Source organism: Saccopteryx bilineata, chromosome 2 (genome assembly GCF_036850765.1).
Source record: "Saccopteryx bilineata isolate mSacBil1 chromosome 2, mSacBil1_pri_phased_curated, whole genome shotgun sequence".
NCBI classification, from domain to species: Eukaryota; Metazoa; Chordata; class Mammalia; order Chiroptera; family Emballonuridae; genus Saccopteryx; species Saccopteryx bilineata.
In genome coordinates this window covers 270,729,554-270,752,293 of record NC_089491.1, presented here as the reverse complement: position 1 = coordinate 270,752,293, position 22,740 = coordinate 270,729,554, and the positions used below count along the sequence as shown (strand labels likewise).

The following is a 22,740-nucleotide window of genomic DNA, read 5'->3' as shown; positions in this document are numbered from 1 at the left end:
GTGGTGGTGCCATGCAGAGAGCGCCGACCTAGAACGCTGAAGTTTCTGGTTTGAAACCCTGCACTTACCTGGTCAAGGCTCATACGAGAAGCAGCCAATGAACAGCTAGAGTGATGCATCTACTTTTCATCTCCCCCACCCCACATGAAATCAATAAATAAAATCTCAAAAAAAAATCTTATTGAAAAATGGTTATATTCTTGCTCATATTTCAGAAATATTTTGGCATATGAGCCAAAGTATAGTTGAAGATATTACTGCCTTTTTTTTTTTTTTTACAGAGACAGAGTCAGAGAGAGGGACAGATAGACACAGATAGACAGGAATGGAGAGATGAGAAGCATCAGTCAGTCATCAGTTTTTTTCGTTGCGACACCTTAGTTCAGGGGTCCCCAAACTTTTTACACAGGGGGCCAGTTCACTGTCCCTCAGACCGTTGGAGGGCCGGAGTATAAAAAAAAACTGAACAAATTCCTGTGCACACTGCACATATCTTATTTTAAAGTAAAAAAACAAAACGGGAACAAATACAATATTTAAAATAAAGAACAAGTAAATTTAAATCAACAAACTGACCAGTATTTCAATGGGAACTATGCTCCTCTCACTGACCACCAATGAAAGAGGTGCCCCTTCCGGAAGTGCAGCGGGGGCCGGATAAAGGGCCGCAGTTTGGGGACCCCTGCCTTAGTTTATTGATTACTTTCTCATATGTACCTTGACCGTGGGCCTTCAGCAGACTGAGTAACCCCTTGCTCGAGCCAGCAACCTTGGGTCCAAGCTAGTGAGCTTTGCTCAAACCAGATGAGCCCGCGCTCAAGCTGGCGACCTCAGGGTCTCAAACCTGGGTCCTCCGCCTCCCAGTCCAATGCTCTATCCATTGCGCCACCGCCTGGTCAGGCTTTTGTTTAATTATTTTTTATTTTGTTTTGTTTTTTTGTTATATTTTGTGGCAGAGACAGAGAGAGTCAGAGAGAGGGACAGACAGGAAGGGAGAGAAATGAGAAACATCAGTTCCTCGTTGCAGCACCGTAGTTGTTCATTGATTGCTTTCTCATATGTGCCTTGACTGGAGGGCTACAGCAGACTGAGTGACTCCTTGCTCGAGCCAGCAACCTTGGGCTCAAGCTGGCAACCTCAGGGTCTCAAACCTGGGTCCTCCACATCCCAGTCCAATGCTCTATCCACTGCGCCACCACTTGGTCAGGCTGTTTAATTATTAAAAACGTTTTAGTTTCAGCCTGACCAGGCGGTGGCGCAGTGGATAGAGTGTTGGACTGGGATGCAGAGGACCCAGGTTCGAGACCCCGAGGTCTCTAGCTTGAGGACAGGCTCATCTGGTTTGGGCAAAAGCTCACCAGCTTGACCCCAAGGTCGCTGGCTCCAATAAGAGATTACTCGGTCTGCTGAAGGCCCGCGGTCAAGGCATGTATGAGAAAGCAATCAATGAACAACTAAGGTGTTGCAACGCGCAATGAAAAACTAATGATTGATGCTTCTCATCTCTCTCCGTTCCTGTCTGTCCCTGTCTATCCCTCTCTCTGATTCACTCTCTGTCACTGTAAAAAAAAAAAAAAAAAAGTTTTAGTTTCAGTTTTCAATGAAAATACAAATATTAATCATCCAAACTGGGCTTCTGAATTATAATTAGAAATCAAAATTTTAAACATCTCATCTTTGCTCTGGATGGATAGCTCAGTTGGTTGGAGTGTTGTGCAGGGTTGATGGTTCAATTTCTGGTTGGGGCACATACAGAAGCAGGCCAGTGTCCCTATCTCTCTTTCTCTCTCTCTTCCTTTCTCTCTAAAATCAATAAATAAAAATTATTTAAAAGAAAAACCTCATCTTTTAACCTGACCAGGAGAGCATCAACCTGGGACGCTGAGGGAGCCAGGTTCAAAATGTCGAGGTTGCTGGCTTGAGCTACGGTCTCATCAGCTTGAGTGTGGGATCATAGACATGACCTCGTGGTCACAGGCTTGAGGCCAAAGGTTATTGGCTTAAAGGCCAAGGTTGCTGGTTTGAGCAAGGGATGACTGGCTCGAATGGAGCCTCCTGGTCAGGCACGTATGAGAAGCAATCAGTGAACAACTAAAGTGCTGCAACTACAAGTTGATGCTTCTCATCTCTCTCCCTCCCTGTCTGTTTCTGTCGCAAATAAATAAATTAATTAAACCTAAAATTAAGAATTCTTTCCTAAGTTTACTTCTGTCTGTATGGTCTTGGTAGCATCAGTTCACTACTCTTTAGGCTCTTAACTGTATACATGTAGTTATGCGGCTTCATAGAAAATGAGCTGTTGCCACAATAAAAATAAATGGAAAGAAGCAGAGAAGCCAGTTTACTTTGGGAATGCTGTTGGAGCTCTGAAATGTGATTTTATTCTTTGCAAGCTTTTACTCTTAGCTCTAAGGCATTACTACCTAATACCACCTTAGCCAGCCATTTGAAAGTTAGAATTCTGAGGCTTCAAGAGTACTGAGGACCCATAGTTCTCATAACTCAGGTTTCATGTGGGTTATCTTCTGTGCCTTTGGTGCCACTGCTGTTTATTATTTATTCAGCACCTCAATGATGACTGTTTCTCAGATTGTTAGGTGGATGAGGGAGGCAATTTTAAATGTTCTTTAGTTGGAATAAAGGACAATATTTCTGATGCTGGGCTTCAATTAATGTTTCATTTAAATGTTTTCTCAAATAAGATTTTTTGTCTTAACCAAGATTGTTTATTCCTAGCATATTTTTTGTGCCTTTTAAATAATTAATGCAAGCCCTGGCCAGTTGGCTCAGTGGTAGAGTGTCGGCCTGGCGTGCAGGAGTCCCAGGTTCGATTCCCGGCCAGGGCACACAGGAGAAACACCTATCTGCTTCTCCGCCCCTCCCCCTCTCCTTCTTCTCTGTCTCTCTCTTCCCCTCCCGCAGCCAGGGCTCCATTGGAGCAAAAGTTGGCCCAGGCGCTGAGGATGGCTCCATTGCCTCTGCCTCAAGGCGCTAGAATGGCTCTGGTTGCAACAGAGCAACGCCCCAGATGGGCAGAGCATCGCCCCCTGGTGGGTGTGCCGGGTGGATCCCAGTCGGGCGCATGCGGGAGTCTGACTGACTGCCTCCCCATTTCCAACTTCAGAAAAATTCAAATAAATAAATAAATAAATAAATAATGCATTTTATTTCCCTATAGATGTTTATTCTGGACAAAGTTGATGGTGATACTTGTTCCCTGAATGAATTTACCATAACTGGATCAACATATGCACCTGTTGGAGAAGTGTGAGTATACCTTCTGTATCATTTAAAGGACCCATGGTACCAGTCTGGTGTTTGTATAGCCTTGCAATGTGTCTAAAACAGTTTAAACCGCTTTCTGAACGTAGCTTATGGCAGTTGTCCCCAACCTTTTTTGGGCCACGGACCGGTTTAATGTCAGAAAATATTTTCACGGACTGGCCTTTAGGGTGGGATGGATAAATGTATCACGTGACCGAGACAAGCGTCAAGAGTGAGTCTTAGATGAATGTAACAGAAGGAATCTGGTCATTTTTAAAAAATAAAACATGGTTCAGCCTGACCTGTGGTGGCACAGTGGATAAAGCGTCGACCTGGAAATGCTGAGGTCGCCGGTTCGAAACCCTGGGCTTGCCTGGTCAAGGCACATATGGGAGTTGATGCTTCCAGCTCCTCCCCCCTGTCTTTCTCTCTCTCCTCTCTAAAATGAATAAAAATAAATAAATAAATAAATAAAAATAAAACATGGTTCAGACTTAAATATAAATAAAACGGAAATAATGTAAATTATTTATTCTTTCTGGGGGTTGGGGACCACTGGCTTATGGCATCAGTTTTTAGAGTAGTAGATTTTTGTACACTTGTAATGAGAAAACACAAGTTACAAGCCAGTGATCTTTTTCATCTCAGTGAGTTCCCATTTGAAGCCTAAGTATTTAAGTGGGGTTTCTTTTTATTATTTATACCAGTGGTGGAGGAATTTCATAAACTCAGGATTTCTGACCTTTACCAGTTGATTCCTGGTATCAGAGACACATTATGGTTTTGCCAGCATCAGCTCTCTAAGAGCCATTGCTCATTCTTTTGAATACTTGCCAGTCTGTTGTCCACAAAATTCCATTTATATTATTAAATAATTACATAAAAGTCAATAAAGACACCCACGCTTTGCTCTGTTTTTCCTTCTGACAGGTTTAAAGATGATAAACCAGTGAAATGTCATCAGTACGATGGTCTTGTAGAACTCGCAACAATCTGCGCTCTTTGTAATGACTCTGCTTTGGATTACAATGAGGTAAACCTCAGAACTGAGAAAAGAGGCCTGACTGTTCCTAGTCAAGGGTGGGGTGGGTGGATGAAAATCCAGCCTTCCTTCCTCCCTTTTAAAAGTAAGCGTTCCTGATTTTATTTCCCCTTTCCATTCAAGAGCCTATCTCTATCAGAGTCAACATGACTGAGCCAAAGAAAGCTGAGGACCTTTCGTATGTCCTCTGCGACTGAGCATTGACTTACCTAAGAGTTTCAGGGTACAGGATGTTCTCAGTTTGTTTATAGTTTGGTACTATACATGAATAAAACCCAGGATAAAAAATGTTCTCCTGAGAGTATAAGGTATTGGGCTTGCTTTTTAAGATGGGTGTTTTATCCTTGAGGACAAGCTGAGGCTTAGAGGGTTGTTTTCATGACATTGGTGATAAAATAATGTAAAATTTAACCAACAAAAACCCTTTTTTTCTTTCTTTTCAGTTATAAATAGTGAGATCCTTTGGTCTAAAAGGCAGGCCGGTCTCCATCAGAAACAGAATTGTAAACTCTGTAGATACGTAATGGCATGGAATTGTAAATACTGTTGGAAAACTTTATATGAATTAGTACTGTGGTTAGTGGCTTATAATTAAGGGAAATGAAAAACCTAATTATTACAATAAGATATACACCTGTGCTTTCAGTGTATTTTAATTACCTGGATCATGCGCTCCAGGGTTGGATAAAACTGGCCCATAAAAGGGTGATGTAATGGAGGATTGTTTCTCCTACGGAAACGTCTTAGCTAAAGACAAATGGACTCGTTTGCCACTGTGCCCTTTTTGTATGTTCTGTGTCTTTATCAACACAGGCAAAGGGTGTGTATGAGAAAGTTGGAGAAGCTACCGAGACTGCTCTCACTTGCCTGGTAGAGAAGATGAATGTATTTGATACCGAACTGAAGGGTCTTTCTAAAATAGAACGAGCGAATGCCTGCAACTCGGTCAGTATTGGAACTGTGTCTGTTGATCATGCTGCCCATCACTCATACCACATACTTACTCTTGTACTACTTTAGACAACTAATTTCTCTACCTTGTCTCCTCAAACTTGCAGTGTATCCTTCCCCATATTTACTCTTGGGTAAAATGGTCTGGCTGTCTATCTGAAGAAAATAAAAGGAGTCAATAGATAATTTCTACATGCAACCATCTATGTATGTCCATAACGTCTTCCTTTCCTAGTGGTGCTGTGGACAGACTGTCCTTGCTCCTAGCAGAAGCTGCAGCCCCTTGTGCAGTCAGCCTCTGCATCCCTCTCCTGCATTGTCAGTTTTCCATGTACTGCGTCCTCGTCACAAGGGAAAAATAAGCTTTCTTTATTTTCCTCTTAAGCACCCTGTTTCTAATAGCACATTTTAAAGTACATGGTGCATACAGATGAGGTATCCTAGAATTGTACACCTGCAGCCCATATAATTTTATTAATACTATCAGCCAATAAATTGAATTAAAAATACATGAAGTTAAAATCTGACAAAAATAAAAGGAAAAATAGACAAATGCACAGAGTTGAAAATTTTAATACACCTCTCAATAACCAATAGAATAAGCAGATTAAAAAATCAGTAAAGATATGGAAGATTTGAACAAAACTAAATATAACTCACCTAATCCTTATTTCTATTATGCTATTTGTAATGTGCACTTCAAATGCATAAGGAACATTCACCAGACTAAACCATGTAGCTGGATCATGAAGCAAGACTTAAATTATGCCCTGGCCGGTTGGCTCAGTGGTAGAGCGTTGGCCTGGCGTGCGGAAGTCCCGGGTTCGATTCCCGGCCAGGGCACACAGGAGAAGCACCCATCTGCTTCTCCACCCCTCCCCCTCTCCTTCCTCTCTGTCTCTCTCTTCCCCTCCCGCAGCCGAGGCTCCATTGGAGCAAAGATGGCTCAGGCGCTGGGGATGGCTCCCTGGCCTCTGCCCCAGGCGCTAGAGTGGCTCTGGTTGCGGCAGAGCGATGCCCCGGAGGGGCAGAGCGTCGCCCCCTGGTGGGCGTGCCGGGTGGATCCAGTCGGGCGCATGCGGGATTCTGTCTGACTGTCTCTCCCCGTTTCTAGCTTCAAAAAAAATACAAAAAAAAAAAAAGACTTAAATTATGCAGTTGCTGACCATAATAAAATTCTACCAGAAGTCAGTATAAAAAGATAAGTAAATTCCCCATATATATTTTTTACTTCTTGATTTCAGGGAGAGAGCAAGAAACATTGATCTGTTCCTGTGTGTGCCTTGACCAGGTACAACCTTTGCGTAACGGGACAGTTCTCTAACCAACTGAGCTATCCAGCCAGGGACAATTCCCCAGATATCTTTTAGCTAAACAACACTCTTAAATAACCGATGGGTAAAAGAAGAAACCATAGTGGAAATTAGAAAATATTTTGAGCTAAACAATATTGAGAACACACCACATGAAAATTAGAGGATGCAGCCAAAACAGTTTCCAGGGACATGTGTGGCTTTAAATGTACATACTAGAAAAGAAGGTTAAAAATCAGTGATAATAGGCTTCTATCTAAAGAAAGCAGAAAACCAGCAAATTATACCTATTATGAACAGTTTTATATGGGAATCTATTATGAACAATTGTATATAGATAAATTTGACACTGTAGAATTTACAAATCTCTTCAGTAACACAACTTTCTAAACTGACACAAGATGAATGGAACAATCCTGAATCTGTTGAATTGAATGTAATTCAAATCTACCCCCACAAAAATCTTCCAGCCCAAATTCTGCCAAACACTTAAGAAAGAAATACCAGTTTTACACAGACTGTAAGAAAAAGGAAAACCCTTCTAGGCCAGAGATACCAAATGACCTGACGTGGATGTTACAAGAAAAGCCACAAACAAAAGCATGTTATAAAACTTTATAATAGAGATATAAAGATTCTCGACATTCTCAAATGAAGTCTAGTAATATAGTAAAACTGTAATGTGTTGTGTTCAAGTAGAATTACCCACAATGAAGCGGGGCATAGCTTAACATTCATAGGTGAAACAGTGTGGTGGAGGGTGTAGAGCCACATATCTGCCAGATCTGTCGTTGGTTGGTGTGACTAACTCCCTCAGTTTGAAGACAGTTTCATTCATGTAGACTGATGTTTAGAATTGTTTGGTTCCAGACCTGTAACTAACTACTCAGTGAAGGGAACCAAGTAGCATCATGGAACTTCAAAGTGGCGCGTTGACTGTAATGACCACAAGTAAGGGCAGGACTATATGTTTTGCTTGTCTGTTGCTGTATCCCCAGTGCCTGTCACATAACAGCTACTGAGTGAATATTTGTTGAACAGGTGAAAATTTATAGAAATTGTCATCCAGTAGTAATCCATATATGTTCTTTTCATAGGTCATTAAACAGTTGATGAAAAAAGAATTTACTCTAGAATTTTCACGTGATAGAAAATCAATGTCCGTTTATTGTACACCAAACAAGCCAAGCCGGACATCAATGAGCAAAATGTTTGTGAAGGCAAGTACAGCAGATTGCTATTGAGATGTTCTTGCCAGGATTAAGATCCTGATGAGCCAGTAAATAAAATTGTTGACGTAAATCTGTAATATTTCCAGGGTGCTCCTGAAGGTGTCATTGACAGGTGTACCCACATTCGAGTCGGAAGTACTAAAGTCCCTATGACCCCTGGAGTCAAACAGAAGATCACATCCGTCATCCGGGAATGGGGTAGTGGCAGCGACACACTGCGATGCCTGGCTCTGGCCACTCATGACAACCCACTGAAGAGGGAGGAAATGAACCTTGAGGACTCTGCCAACTTTATTAAATATGAGGTTAGCTAATGAAAGGCTTTTTTCACCCCCACACTGCACACTCATTGTGTTCAAACAGCACTCCTTCAGTAAAAGGTCAAATGAGTCTTGCTTCTGCCAAGAAAGAGGTGTGGTTTTTTTCTGGTGGCTAGATGCATCCCAGTTGTAAGTTAGGTTGCTATGTCAAACATATGTAGCTAACAATACAAATCTGTTATTTTCAAAGTAGAATTACCAAGACGAGCTAAACAAACTTGTAAAACCTATTTTGCAATTCTCATAAGATATAGTATTTTAAAAGCATTTACAATAATAAACCACTTATTAGTTATTGAAGGTCATAGTGTCCAGGTTGAGATACACCTACTTTTTCTGCTCATAGCAAAATTCTCTCCTACCAGTTCTGATACTTCCTGAAGCATTGAAGGCAACGAGGAACAAGCTTTTGGGTACAGAGGGCCACTAACATGGCCAATATCAAAATGTTCTTATTCCTCAGAATGTTTTTTCCCTCATTTCAGGATATTATCGTCACGGAAGTTAAAGAATGATTTGATAAGAATGTAGCAATGTTTCTAATCCTATTAATTGGAATACTATTCTTCATTGGATTTATATCTGAAGTGTGAATGTTAATCTTAGATAAGAGTCAAAGTTACAGAATTTAGCATAAGAAAATGCAGAAATGTTTGCTCTTAGTGTATAACTAGCCCTGTTTCACACTAGGAGAAAAACCACAACTTGCTATTTTGAGATAAGGTGATTCTTTTGCTATAGACCAATTTGACTTTCGTCGGCGTCGTGGGCATGCTGGACCCTCCGAGAATTGAAGTGGCCTCCTCTGTGAAGCTGTGCCGGCAAGCGGGCATCCGGGTCATCATGATCACAGGGGACAACAAGGGCACTGCTGTGGCCATCTGTCGCCGCATTGGCATCTTCAGTCAGGACGAGGACGTGGCGGCAAAGGCTTTCACAGGCCGAGAGTTCGACGAGCTCAGTCCTTCGGTCCAGAGAGATGCCTGCTTGAACGCCCGCTGTTTTGCTCGAGTTGAACCTTCCCACAAGTCTAAAATTGTAGAATTTCTTCAGTCGTTTGATGAGATTACAGCTATGGTGAGTATCTTTGGATGTGCACAAATTTTGACCATTAAATTTTTAGTAATAGCTCTCAGATTTGGAATTTTTTGGTTTTGTTGTGATCTGAGCTGTTTCTCAAAGATTCTGCTGACTTATAGTTGGCATAGTGTGTGTTGCATGCATGGAAGATTCTAGAGTAGTTTAAGACCTAGAAATGCCCTCTGAATCGGTCCCAGAGGAAATACTTAGTGATGCCTGTCCCTTTCAGACTGGGGATGGTGTGAATGATGCTCCAGCCCTGAAGAAAGCTGAGATTGGCATTGCCATGGGCTCTGGCACTGCGGTGGCCAAAACTGCCTCCGAGATGGTCTTGGCTGACGACAATTTCTCCACCATTGTGGCTGCCGTGGAGGAGGGGCGGGCAATATACAACAACATGAAGCAGTTCATCCGCTACCTCATCTCCTCAAACGTGGGGGAAGTTGTCTGGTGAGTCCCTGTAACAAGTCACTGTATTCCTTTATCTGAATTCGGCTTGTGCTAACCAGTTTCCCAGATCTGTTCCCAATGGCAGCGGCTCTGGTCTCCGCGCACAAGGCGGGCAGGAGGACTGGGTAGGACGAAGCCCTCGTGAGGGAAGAGGGCTCTGTGTGGCTGCCTTTAACACAGAGATGAGCTTAACTATACATACTAACAAAAATTTCTGGTCTTCTAAAGGTTAACTGCAATTTGAAATTGGGTATTGGGTATTATTAAATGTTTTAGGATTGCGAAGTTATTTCAAGAATCCGTTGTTGCTGCACCCTTTTTTTTTTTTTAATGCAGGAGGAGGACATAGTAATGCTATTTGAATAGTGGCCAAAAATAATATAGGGTCTTTCTCTTCTTTCCTTGGATGGCAACAGTATTTTCCTGACAGCAGCCCTTGGATTTCCTGAGGCTTTAATTCCTGTCCAGCTTCTTTGGGTCAATCTGGTGACAGATGGCCTGCCTGCTACCGCATTGGGGTTCAATCCTCCTGACCTGGATATCATGAATAAACCACCCCGGAACCCAAAGGAACCACTGATCAGTGGGTGGCTCTTTTTCCGTTACCTGGCTATTGGCTGTGAGTAGTTTTTTTATATTGTTGCTTTATAAACAAAATGTTAGCCAAAATTCTGTAAAATCATTCTTAAAAGCAAATTTTCCTCTGTCCCCATATTAGGTTAGCAAAAAATGGAGGCTGCCCTCTTTCAGTTTAATTAACTGTAAACCCAATTTACAGTAACATTAGTCCCTGTTTTAACATCCTCATCTTCCCTTGAATCTTTGTAAATGAGATTTTCAGATCTCTGGGCAAAGGGGTCCCGGGACTAATTAGGCCTTCTGTCACCAAGATATAAAAACGAAGTTCCTTGTCCTCCTTAAGCAAGAAAAGGGACCTGGCCTCTCATCAGCATGGTCAGTAAATGGGTGGAGCCAGCCACGGGGGCCGACTCTTCACAGGTGACACCTATATAGACCTCGTCCTCCTGATCTGGATGCTGGTTTTCTTCCCATTTATTAGGGTAGGAAAGGGAGCCCCAAAGAGGTTAACTTCCCTGGGGTTCCACAGAAAGGGAGGGAACTCAGAATTCAAAAATCACACCCTGGCGTCAAAGTGGCAGGCTCTCAGCCCATCAGTTCCTCTCCCACGTTAACAGTTTTTTGTGTGCCCTTCCAGAGGTGCCCTGACAAAGGAGTTTTTTTGTTTTGTTTTGTTTTGTTTTTGTTTTTTTCTGAAGCTGGAAACGGGAAGAGACAGTCAGACTCCCGCATGCGCCCAACCGGGATCCACCCGGCACGCCCACCAGGGGCGACGCTCTGCCCACCAGGGGGCGATGCTCTGCCCCTCTGGGGCGTCACTCTGCGGCGACCAGAGCCACTCTAGCGCCTGGGGCAGAGGCCAAGGAGCCATCTCCAGCGCCCGGGCCATCTTTGCTCCAATGGAGCCTTGGCTGCGGGAGGGGAAGAGAGAGACAGAGAGGAAGGAGGGGGGGGTGGAGAAGCAAATGGGCGCTTCTCCTATGTGCCCTGGCTGGGAATCGAACCCGGGTCCCCCGCACGCCAGGCCGACGCTCTACCACTGAGCCAACCGGCCAGGGCCAAGTTTTTTGTATTTATTTTGCAAGTGATGGCATGCTGTACAGCCTTGTGTGCTGAACTTTGTTTTTGTATTTCTTCCTCTTTTTTGGGTAATTTCCATGTCAGTACACACACAGCACCTTATCCCTGGCCTGTCCCATTATAATGGCTGGTTGAAAGGGTGTGTTCTTGAATCTTTGGGTGGATTCTACCCCAGTGGAACGTTCTTCATTCTCAAGTCCCATGATCTCCATTACCCCTTGTTGCTTCTTTGTAATAAACTTGCTGAGTTCGAAAGTAATGGGGGAGGGTGTCATTCAGGCATTCCCATATTGCTCAGTATTCTGCACCAACTGCTCTAACAGCCTTTCCATATAAAGGTTCAGCCAGGCCTTTGATGGAACAGATAAATTAGTGTACACCTGATAGCATCAGTATGCCTAAAAGTTATGGTGTGATCTGGCCCTGCCAACACGGCGAGGCCTTATGTGGAGGACACATACTTGCAGCCCTAATATGTACTGGCAGATAGAGAAGGGCTGGCTAGGGTATCAAGTTCCTACCAATCCAGGAGGACCAATTCATCACAAATTCTGGAGCTCAGGTTGCTTGGTTCTTCTGTACCACAGGCCTCCCTTACAGAAACCCCTGTCCAGCTGGTTTTGCACAGGCCTGGCTCAGTTACCACTGGCACACCTTGTCTTCCATCTGTCCTGGGGAAAGACCTGCAGGGCAACAGCTGGAGCGATGGCTGTAGGCTGCAAGCCCCGCCACATGTCACTGTTATGATGTTTGTTCCCAGGTTATGTTGGCGCTGCTACTGTGGGTGCTGCCGCGTGGTGGTTCATTGCTGCTGATGGCGGTCCAAGAGTGTCCTTCTACCAGCTGGTATGTAGCCACCTTCCTTTCTGTGCCTTTGATGCAGTGTTTTAAGCCCTCACAGACAAGGTTGTCCTTGAGCTTTCTGTGGTTTGGGTGCCTATCAGGTAATCTTAAAGCTTAAACAATCTGCAATTGCAGCAAAGAATATTCTGAAGGCCCCGGCTTCTCTGAAAATGGGGTGACATCTTGTGTGGTAAAGAGTGTGTGCAGCCTGAGCTTAGTGTGCAATTGGTGTGTGTACTTTGGAAACATATTTGGCTGATGAGGAACATGACGGGGTTTCTGTTGCAGAGTCATTTCCTACAGTGTAAAGAGGACAACCCGGACTTTGAAGGAGTGGATTGCGCAATCTTTGAATCCCCGTACCCAATGACAATGGCACTCTCTGTTCTAGTAACCATAGAGATGTGTAACGCCCTCAACAGGTCAGTGAGTCCTCTCAGCAAGCTGGGGCAAAAGCTCTGACAGCTATGGACTGTGTGTGTCATGGGTGATCGAGGGTCACAGGAAAGCTCTTCCTTCCCAAAAAGAAAGGAAAACAAGCAGCACAGGCTTCTAAAGCATAAGCGCCATCATCTCCAGGAAGCAGGAGGAGGATTTAGCCACGTGTTCCTTAGGGACAGTGGAGGACAAAAAGAGGGCCTTCACTACCCCTGTAGGCCAGTGCCCACAGGGAAGGAAGGAGGTTTTTCCCTTTAGCGTTGCAACAAATAGCATTATCCAATTAGGCCAGTGACAGAAATGGAAATTTTATAAATAACTTGATTGTCAAGGGCAGTTGAGCAGCTTTGAACCCAGTGAAATGGAATCTGCTGTGGTGAAGCCTAGATTTAAAATGGGAAATTTGTCCTACATCTGAACATGCATTCTTCCTTAACTTTGCCACATAAAAACTTTAGTCAATAGAATTAGGTCAGTGGGTAGTGCCAAGTTAGCTGCCACTATTGAAGAGTAGTTCTGAACAATCTGTCGCTTGTGACACACCTTTTTGTTGGGCCTGGTTCATGTACCTCTCTCTCCTTCTGCAGCTTGTCTGAAAACCAGTCCCTGCTGAGGATGCCCCCATGGGAGAATATCTGGCTCGTGGGCTCCATCTGCCTGTCCATGTCGCTCCACTTCCTAATCCTCTACGTGGAGCCCTTGCCAGTAAGTGGTGGGGGGACCGGGGCTGGGGGCTGGGGCCCAGCTGCCTCTCCAAGTCTGGGAACTTGACGAGGCCTCTCTGTGTCTTAGCTGATCTTCCAGATCACACCGCTGAACCTGACCCAGTGGCTGATGGTGCTGAAAATCTCCTTGCCTGTGATTCTAATGGACGAGACTCTCAAGTTTGTGGCCCGCAACTACCTGGAACCTGGTAAAGAGTGTATGCAGCCTGCCACCAAAAGCTGCTCGTTCTCGGCATGCACCGATGGGATTTCCTGGCCGTTTGTGCTTCTCATAATGCCCCTGGTGATCTGGGTGTATAGCACAGACACTAACTTTACTGATATGTTCTGGTCTTGACTGACAGTTTTACATAAAGAAGATGTTTAACTTAATCAATTAATTTTTTATTGTTTAAAGCAACTGTCTATTTCTGCTGAATTTTCACATGAACATACTGGCTGGTGAAGGAGATTTCATACTCTTAGATTTTGTTTTGCTTTTTCTGACTCCAGTGGGGCAAGATTTTCCTTTTTTATACACATAATTAAAGTGTCCATTGACATGTACAGAGAACTAACACTATTTTATGCAAATATTTTTTTGTAGATGAAAAAGCATGTACAGTGTTCTGTTTAATACTCATCCTTGTAAAAAAAAAAAACAAAAAAAACGTTGAGCCAGCAGACATTGTCAGCAAATTAATTGGCAGCAGATTTTAGGAAATGAATGTGTGTGGTTTTCTAAAACGAAATAGCATGTATTGTCTTTTGCATGATCATCCGGATTTAATCTGAGATCACAGTCTAATTTTTATTCATAAGCCAATTTTTCTGCACTGGGCAGAGTACTGCTACCTCAGTCAGTATTTTTTGGTTTGCCACCCCCTCACCCCTCTCGGTTCACCCCCACACCCACCCCACCCCAGGCCCCGCTCGGCTGCTTCTCCTGTAGGATTTCGATGGTTCTGTTTACATCAGTCTTAACAAGAGGTATGCCTGTTCTCGCTTGTGCAGAAAACATTGTTCCAGATTCAATTGACTGGGTTTGTGTCCCCTCACGTAGTTTTTAAGGTTATTTATTTAAATGTCTAGTGTATTTTATTGTAACAGACATTGTTTTGCCAACATTGCCTATTTCAGTGACACTTCACAATCTAGTTTAAAAAAAAAATAAAACATTTTAAATGGACAGAAAAATAACTGCCTTGTTTTTAACTCCTAAGTGGCTTAGCTTGAACTATCCTAGATGTGTTCAACATTCTCTTACGTTCTTAGCTTGGACCTTTAGTTTTACTGTTCTCACGGGGAAGAAGGATCCTGTTCTGCTGCTTAGGTAGTTGTAGGAACTTTATTTTTTAATGTATAGGCACTGACATCTGTGACATTTTATGCAAGTTTCTGCTGGCCTGTTTCAGCCTGGTGTAGGGAACACAAGGGCAAGTGTGTATGTGTGTGTGTGTGCGTGCGCGCGTGCGTGTTTTGTAAAATCTGTAAATAGCACATGACCAAACGGACATACTGTATAGAACTATTTTTATTTGAACATGGCACTAACCACCACTATCGTACTGTGGTAAATGTCTGCGCATGTTCCAGATCAGTCTTACCAACAGTGCATAAGTCATGTAACAGTCCTAACCGTGCTGTTTTCCTCCAATGCCTTCCAACATCCGTCAACTAATGTGAGTATTCCCTGGAATTCAGATGCTTTGGCTTAAAGGTGACTGCCACCAAGTGAGATTGTTAGATGACACTAATGAATAAGCCCGTGTCAGGCACTGCTGTGCTCCGACTTTCCCTGAGAGCCCGGTGCAGTGTGTGCTACCTGTGCACACCTGAGCTGAACGAACTAGCTGCCTAGGACAGAGGCAGAGCTAGATGCTGGGGAGGGCCCAGGGAGAGAGACTCATTCTGATTTGGTTGGACTGACAAGCTAAGGGAGCTGCGCCTTTGTTTGCTAGTGCTAAGATGAGGCTCAAAAAGTTGTGGTTCTTTTGATCTTTGTTTCCTGCAAAGACTTGTCCCAGAACCTTGCTTCATTAAAAAGCAAAAAGCTAGTGAAAGCAAGTAATGAACCAGTGAACTCACGTCTCCATGGCTTCCTTAAGTAGGTCACCTTCCTTCACCTTCTGGGTCACATGCTGTGCAGCAGAGACCAGTCCTCTCCCTGCAGGGCACATTAGAGCACAGGTGTCAGGCCATGGCTCCTCGGCCAGCAGTCAGCCTTTAGTTCGCCAGGGGGAAGGAGGCCGAGGCGGCCGCTTCCTCCCCAAGAGGCCCCGAGTGTTCTTGTGGAAGTCACCAGGCCAGCCAGAGGACGCATGATGTCGGTGCTGACAGTTGGGGAAGAGGTAACAGGGACGAGGTGGGACAGAGCGCTGCGGCCAGGGCGTTGAGGTCTGAGTGTAAGGAGGTGGAAATGGATGTGGAGACCAACTGAATTCAGGGTCTTGGCCTGGCTCAGAGGAAGGAGAGATTGGTTGCTCGGTAGAGAATGTAGGAGGATAGGGTTTTGCCAATTTTAGTATCATGAGGGGCAAAAAGAAATGGGCTGAGTAGATCAAATTGAAGGATGCATCCTGGCTACAAACCAGAATAGGGTGTCTAAGCTTGTTTGGTGGTGTGCTGTTCAGCGGAAGCCGATTTAACCAAATAGTCCACTTCTGCCTCAGATCCTCCAGGCGGCCTCCTTTATAAAGCAGGGGGATGCTGGGAGCTGCCGGAGTAGACTGCGGGGCCCCAGCCGGCCCTGGGCTGCCATGCCCTGTGGTGTTCCAGCCTTAGCCTGGCCGCCCACAGAGGCATGTGGGCACCCACTTCCCTCACCCCAGACAGTGGGGGTTGGGGAAGGCCCACCGCCGCACCGCCTCTGAAAAACGTCCACATTGTGCCTCCTCAACAGCCATGTTGCTGTGGGCACACCCCTGACCTCAGGTCCCTGTCCTGCAATGAGGGGCAGCCACCCAGTCCCTTCCTAGCCCAGCAGGCGGGCACTGTTGGCCTCTGCTAATGCTGTCATCAGTGACCACAGGGCAGCCTCTTCCCCAGACTCGCCATGCAAGTGTTGCCAGGCTGCTCTCGCCTGGCACACTTCCCAGGAGGCCTCCAGCCCGCTCCATTCGAGTGTTCTGCTATCTGCCCCCCATGCCCGCCCAGCCTTTCTGATCCAGCTCTGCCCAGAGGATGGCAGTCTTACCCCCCTCCCTTCCTGGGGGCACCCCTGTTCTGCATATACAGTACAGGTGATAAATTCTGTCCGGGTGGCTGCGTCCACACCGCCCTCCAGCTGGGCCTCAGGCCCCTCAGTGTCTGTGGGAGGCATCCCGTAGAAACAGGAGGCCACAAGCATTAGCTCAGTGTCTGCCCAGCACCCCTCCCCGCAGCCCGGAGCTGCTGCGTCTGCAGAGCGAGGCAGCTGTTGCCTTTTCAATTTAACCACCAAATTATATCAGAGCCACCACCCTGCCGTGAACGAGGAGAGTAGCTCCAGCCTCGGTCTTGAAAAGGAATGGTGATAAGCAGCTTAAGTGCACTGATGCCCTCTGGGACCAGGCCGGGCAGGGCTGGGGAAGGACGGGAGAGCCAGAGGCTTGTGCTGACTGCCACACTGCTCACTTCTGCTTCATCTCCCTGCACTGCTAACCAAGAACTGTTCCTTCTCAGGCCATCTCCCTCCTGGCACACCTGAGATGAATGTCTGCCTGGTGGGGTTCTCTTTGAGCCAGGGGCAGGGGGCTCTGCTCTGCAGCCAGATGACACCAGGGACCTGTGTCACCGAGCTAGTGTATCTAGATGCTACCCTAGCCTGTGTGGGCAGTGCCTCAGGGACAAGCAGAAATGCTGCTCTTGTAAACTTAAAAGAGCAAACTCAATTTTCCCTTTCATCTGTCACTATTAGTTTTAAGTAGTTGTTCTAACATTTCCTCCCCATATTTCATTAAGCTGATTTCCTCTTTCTTTCCTTTTCAGCAATACTGGAGTAACCGCTTCCTAAGCCATTTGCAGAAATGTAAGGGTGTTCGGTTGCGTGCATGTGCGTTTTTAGCAACACATCTACCAGCCCTCTGCATGATTGATGTTGGGGGGGGGGAGAAAAGTAGAAAAAAGTCCCCAACTCATTGTGTGTTATGTGGAGGAAACGTGTATTACCAATGAGGTTTTTAGCTTTTAAATCAAAGTAATAACTAATGTACAATTTTAGCTAAATGGATTAGAAAGCCTCTCCAGAGAATTTTGGTTTCTTTGCTGCAAGAATGAGGTTCTGAAACCTTATCCAAGAACTTAGATGCCATCAGCCAAGTCGCCATATTTCTCTGTGTAAAATGTCATAGCTTATATAAATGTACAATATCCAATACTCAGTTGTAATGCATGCCTTCGGTTGTAAGTAGCCGGATTTCTCTATGGTGTCATTGAAACATGCTACTTTTTCATTGGCCCTGTACAGTTTTGCTTATTTATAAATTTATTGAAAACACTACAGGTGTTGAATGGTTCAAGTGTAGGCCTCCAGTTCATAACTTCAGTTATTTTGAGTGTGCAAACAGCTATTTTGCACTGTATTAAATGTAACTTATTTAATGAAATCAGAAGCAGTAGTCAGATATTGGTGCAATACAAATATTGTGATGCATTTATCTTAATAAAATGCTAAATGTCAATTTATCACACGCATGTTTGACTTTAGACTGTAAATAGAGATCAGTTTATTTCTGTGCTGGTAACAAAAGCATTGCACAGACATGGTTTCAGGTAAATAAATCTATTCTATGATAAGTTCACAGTGTGGTGTTGACTGCTCTCCTGTGGGAGGGGCGGGACGTGCACCAGGGCCCACAGCCCTGATCACGGAGGAGGTTTGCCCTGGTGTGGAGAAAAGGGATGGGAGGAAGTTCTTGGACTTGATTTCTGGGTAGGAGAGCAGAATGGTAGAAGGTCTGCTCGTGGGCCAAGAAGTATAATACGTTCCTGCCCTTGCTCTACTGTTTGCCCTCAAGTATGGGGAAAGCTGTCATCAGTGGGATTTTGAGAGAGAATTAACATGATTAATGAAGAGACAGTTCTAATACTATTCAGATGCAAAATGTAAAATTCTGTCTTCGTATTGATACAGGAAATCAAACTGAAAGAGCACTGAAGCACATCCTAAAGTTCACTCATTTGATGTTACTTAGTGCTTCTCTAACAGGTGGATTTGGGTGGCGCTCACCTCTATTTTCTAAATTCCTTAAGATGATTCTTTTGTCACTGTAATCAGGGGTGCAAGGATAGTTGGATATTCTGCAACCTAATAATACAAGCCCTTTCAACTCTACAGATACGGAAATGATAAAATTTATCATCCATTCTTAAAGAAAACTTGAGTAACTATAACTCCTGTTAGCACATGATGAAAAATAAGCCAGAAATACTGAAACACCAGAATTACTCACCATCCACCACTGCTTAGGACTATTCTGTCCAGGCATGGCCATCAGACAAGGGAAAATGACTAGGAGTAAACAAAAAGCAAGAGTTATATATTGGGCCCACAGGAACATCTGGTTTTTGGGAAACTGATACCTTAATGTGAAGGCTATATAATTCATATGTTAATGATAAATGAAAATACCAATAGCTACTTTAATTAAACAGGGGGCATTTCAGCTTAGTAGGTAAAGTTGGGTTATACATTATGCCAGTGGTCATCTTAAAACAATATATGGATGTACCCCCTATATCCAAACAATTGCAAATAGATCAAAAGATTTGAAAAATGAAAACACATTGTCAAAAGAAAAATGTCTAGCCTGGCCAGGTGGTGCAACGCTCAATGTACTGAGCATTGACCTAGAATGCTGAGGACCTAGGTTCAAAACCCGAAGGTGGCTGTCTTGAAGGTAGACTCATCTGGCTTGAGTGCAAGGTCGCCAGTTTAAGTGTGGGGTCACTGGCTTGAGCCCAAAGATCTTTGCCTTGAAGCCCATTGTGGCTAACTAGAGCCCAAGGTCGCTGGCTTGAAGAAGGGATCACTGGCTCAGCTGGAGCCTCCCCCCCCCCCGCCCCCCGTCAAGGCACATATGAGAAGCAATCAGTGAACAACTAAAGTGCTGCAAGTTGATGCTTCTCGTCTCTCTCCCTTCCTGTCTGTCCCTGTTTCTCGTTAAAAAAAAAAAAGTCTAAATGATATAAGAACATTTGAATGGTTTACAAATATAAAAAGATGTTCAACCCCACTGACAAATCAAAATCTGTGAGAGACCATTTCATGTCCCATCAGCTGACAACCCCCCCCCCAAAAAAATGGGTCTTTTAATACCAAAGGGTGGAAAGTGGAATCTCTTAACATTGCAGAACAACTGGCTATCATGTAGATGCTCAATATACAACCCAGCAGGCACACCCCTGGACTTACCCTAGAATTATTCACACCAAATCAAGATTTATATAAAGGAAAAGTATTGGAAACAACCTAAAGGACCAACAGCAGCAGGAAAATGGTTAAGCACACTTGAGGAATATTGAAATCATCCTCTGCAGCAATAAAATAAATGAGGTTCAACAGAGATAAATCTCCCTGCATAGTGAAAGCCAGTGCAGAGTCTATCAAGTTCAAAATATACATAGTACAGTTCAAAAAGCTGTACTATGTAAATAGTCTCTAACCTGGCCAATGAGACGTCTGTGCTAAGACACATGCACTAGAGTGTAAATCAATGCACAGCTTCCTTCATAAAGTCCTGCTCACTCATAAAAAAAGCTAAACTAAGCCAAAGGTGGATTTACGTTCAAGTGCAAAGTCCAGTCTAAGTACACTAAGTAGCAAGTAGATAAGGAGTTGAAGGACACCAGCCATAAGGGAGGCGATAGGATAGTGGTTAGTTTCAGGAGGAAGAGAGGTGGGAGGAGGTGGGTGGCCAAGTGATTTGGTTGGGGGTGGGGGGGGGGTAGAATAAATCAACTTGTTGCTTCACTACTTAGTGATTTCATTTAGTTGTTCACTCATTGATTGCTTCTACGTGCCCTGACCAGGGGTCGAACTCGTGACCTCTGGTGCATCAGACTGATACTCTATCCACTGGGCCATCTATCCAGGGAGGGCCTGTATGTCATATTTAAAAAGCAAACCATGAAAGGACTAGAAGAAAACATGAAAGAAGAAAAAACTTGGCCCATCCTAACATGCCAATGTTGTGGGTTCAGCCCCCAGTCAGGGTACATAAGGAGCAACCAGTGAATGCATAAATAAGTGGAACAACAAATTGATGTCTCCCCCCTACACCAAAAGAAAAACCTCGCCCAGGCCAGGGTTTGTTATATAGTACTTAATTATGTGTGCTATATTTCACAAATTTTACATTTTTATTAAAAAATAAAACTTCCTTTTCTGGCCTCTGGGCCCTCGTGCATTTGCAGGATTATTCTATGTAGGAAGGCCACTCTCCTGGATCTCCTTAGAGATCTCAACAAGGCCTTGACACCCAAGGTGGTTCCTCCTGGCTCCCCTAAGCTGATGGAAGATCGCCCTCCTGGGCACACGTGGCTGGCTTGACTATATAGCCATCATCCCAGAAAAAGCTCTCAATGGGAACAGTACATAAGGGTTATTCACCTCCGTCCCTTCCCATTCTGCACTGTCAGTCTCAGCCTGGGCCTGTCGGGGCCTTGAGTCAGCTTGTTTCAGCCCATCAAGGACGAGGCTTTAGTCTGGGCACCAGCAAGGCTGGAGGGCAGAGACCTCTCTCAGGACAGGTCCCTGATTGCTGACATTGCAACTCAATTCCTTGACAAAAATCCCCACTGCCCCAAGGGACTGACAAGGGAGAGGGGCCAGTGGCCAAGTGGACTGAAGTCATGGGTGGAAGATGACCCAAAATTTAAGAAATAATTCCCCTGAGCCAGAGGCCCTGAGGTGAATCTGTCAATACAAAGGGGGCCCAGCCCATGGGCCAGAGAACAAGGCTCATGACCCCAAAGGGACCAGGATTTAGTTAGCCCTGGGAGGCTACCCCCTCCCATTTGCCCCACCCCATGGCTCTGACATCCTTTCCACAAAACTCTCCACACCCAACAACAGGGAAAGGAAAGGGGACATTACTCTGAATACTTTCCCAAAGGAATATGGAGGCACAGACAAGCTAAGGGAGCTGCCCACAGCCACACAGCCAGTGACAGGACATGGACCTGAGGCTTCCACCTGGTGCCAGAGAGGCCTTCCCTCCAAGACGCTCAGCCCTCTTAGTGGGGACAGTGGGAGTCCTCCAAGGGGCCCCTGAAGAAAGAAGGGGAACTCAAGAGAGGACACAAGTAACCCACAACAACCCCCAACACAATAAACCTCATCAAGCCACAGTGCCCTCAGCCCTAAAGCAGGTGAGACCTGACCTCAGTGCAACCAACAACACTCCCCTGCCCAGAGCCAGCAAGGGGGAAGGGGCCCCAAATCCAAAGGCCCAAGTAAGCGAAGGCAGGGTCCACCACCAGCTCAACTCCAGCAAGAGGAAGTGGGAGTTTCCTAGTCTGGGGAGCTCCTGGCTTGCTCCTATCCTGAAGCCAGTGGGGGACTCCTGGGCAGACTGGAGTAGTTGGGGGAGGCCACAAGGCAGCCTGGGCTTCCAGATTCACTGCCGAGAGGAACAGAAGCTCCCCTGAATGTTCCCAAAAAGATGGTTATACCCTTTCCCTCTGAATCCCCCTCCTGAGAATTCACCCAAATAAGGAAAAAGCTGTGAGTGCAAAGGTCCCAAAGGGTTGTTTACACAGAGACAAACACTGGAAGATTTAAACAGCCAGCGAGAGCTGTGTCCTGCTGCTGCTATTCTTGCCAGACAGTTTGGCAGCCCTTAAGTCCAGCAAGTCCAAGGACACAGACCACAGTGTGCTTAGGGCAGCCCGCTTTCCCTCTAACAGGTGTTAAAACTGTGCAGAGATTACAGTTAAGAATATACTAAAGCTCCAGGGGAAGAAACCCTGGACAGAGAAAAATGGTCCTGTGTTTGCTCAACTGTACGATGGGGCTTGATTCCACCTACGCTTCAGGGCTGAGGCTAAGGATATGGTAACACAGGCAAAGGGCTTGCCTTGTGACCTGACCTGGATGAGCGCTCAGGAAAGAGCAGCTCAAGCAGATCAGAATGATGGAGTGTTTATGACAACTAAGACTAGGACAGACACCAATGCTGACGACAAGCAGTGCTGGTGAGGCTGTGGGAGACAAGCACTCCCATCCACTATCGGAGAGGATGCTCACAGCACCCTCAAAGCAAATACTCCAAGACCCGGAAACTGTACTACAAGGAGCTTGACCCCTGCACATCTTTGGATTATGATACCAACATGTTTATGACAGTGCAAACTAATGGACATATACAAACAAAACCAGAAACAAATGCCCAGCAAAGCAGATAGGTTACAGAAATGGTGCCACCCATAGAGTGGGATTCTGTGGAATCATCAAAGCAAACG

The 22,740-nt window shown here is 45.0% G+C and overlaps 1 protein-coding gene across 2 annotated transcripts in view; it reads left to right on the top strand.

Moving 5' to 3' along the window:
• ATP2A2 (ATPase sarcoplasmic/endoplasmic reticulum Ca2+ transporting 2) overlaps positions 1-18,077 on the top strand; it is a 69,409-nt gene extending 51,332 nt beyond the window's left edge. The window contains exons 9-21 of one of the 2 annotated variants that reach the window (XR_010729300.1): positions 3,179-3,267; positions 4,195-4,297; positions 5,120-5,251; positions 7,668-7,790; positions 7,889-8,107; positions 8,864-9,199; positions 9,432-9,652; positions 10,069-10,271; positions 12,072-12,157; positions 12,443-12,576; positions 13,180-13,297; positions 13,385-14,978; positions 17,266-18,077. Coding sequence is in view for 1 of the 2 variants with exons in the window: in XM_066260608.1 (XP_066116705.1) it covers positions 3,179-3,267; positions 4,195-4,297; positions 5,120-5,251; positions 7,668-7,790; positions 7,889-8,107; positions 8,864-9,199; positions 9,432-9,652; positions 10,069-10,271; positions 12,072-12,157; positions 12,443-12,576; positions 13,180-13,297; positions 13,385-13,505; positions 17,266-17,279 (1,899 nt within the window). In the remaining variant the exon portion in view is untranslated. The remainder of the gene's footprint in view (positions 1-3,178; positions 3,268-4,194; positions 4,298-5,119; positions 5,252-7,667; positions 7,791-7,888; positions 8,108-8,863; positions 9,200-9,431; positions 9,653-10,068; positions 10,272-12,071; positions 12,158-12,442; positions 12,577-13,179; positions 13,298-13,384; positions 14,979-17,265) is intronic. The other variant, XM_066260608.1, reaches the window with a different exon arrangement.
• Positions 18,078-22,740: the final 4,663 nt, after the last annotated feature.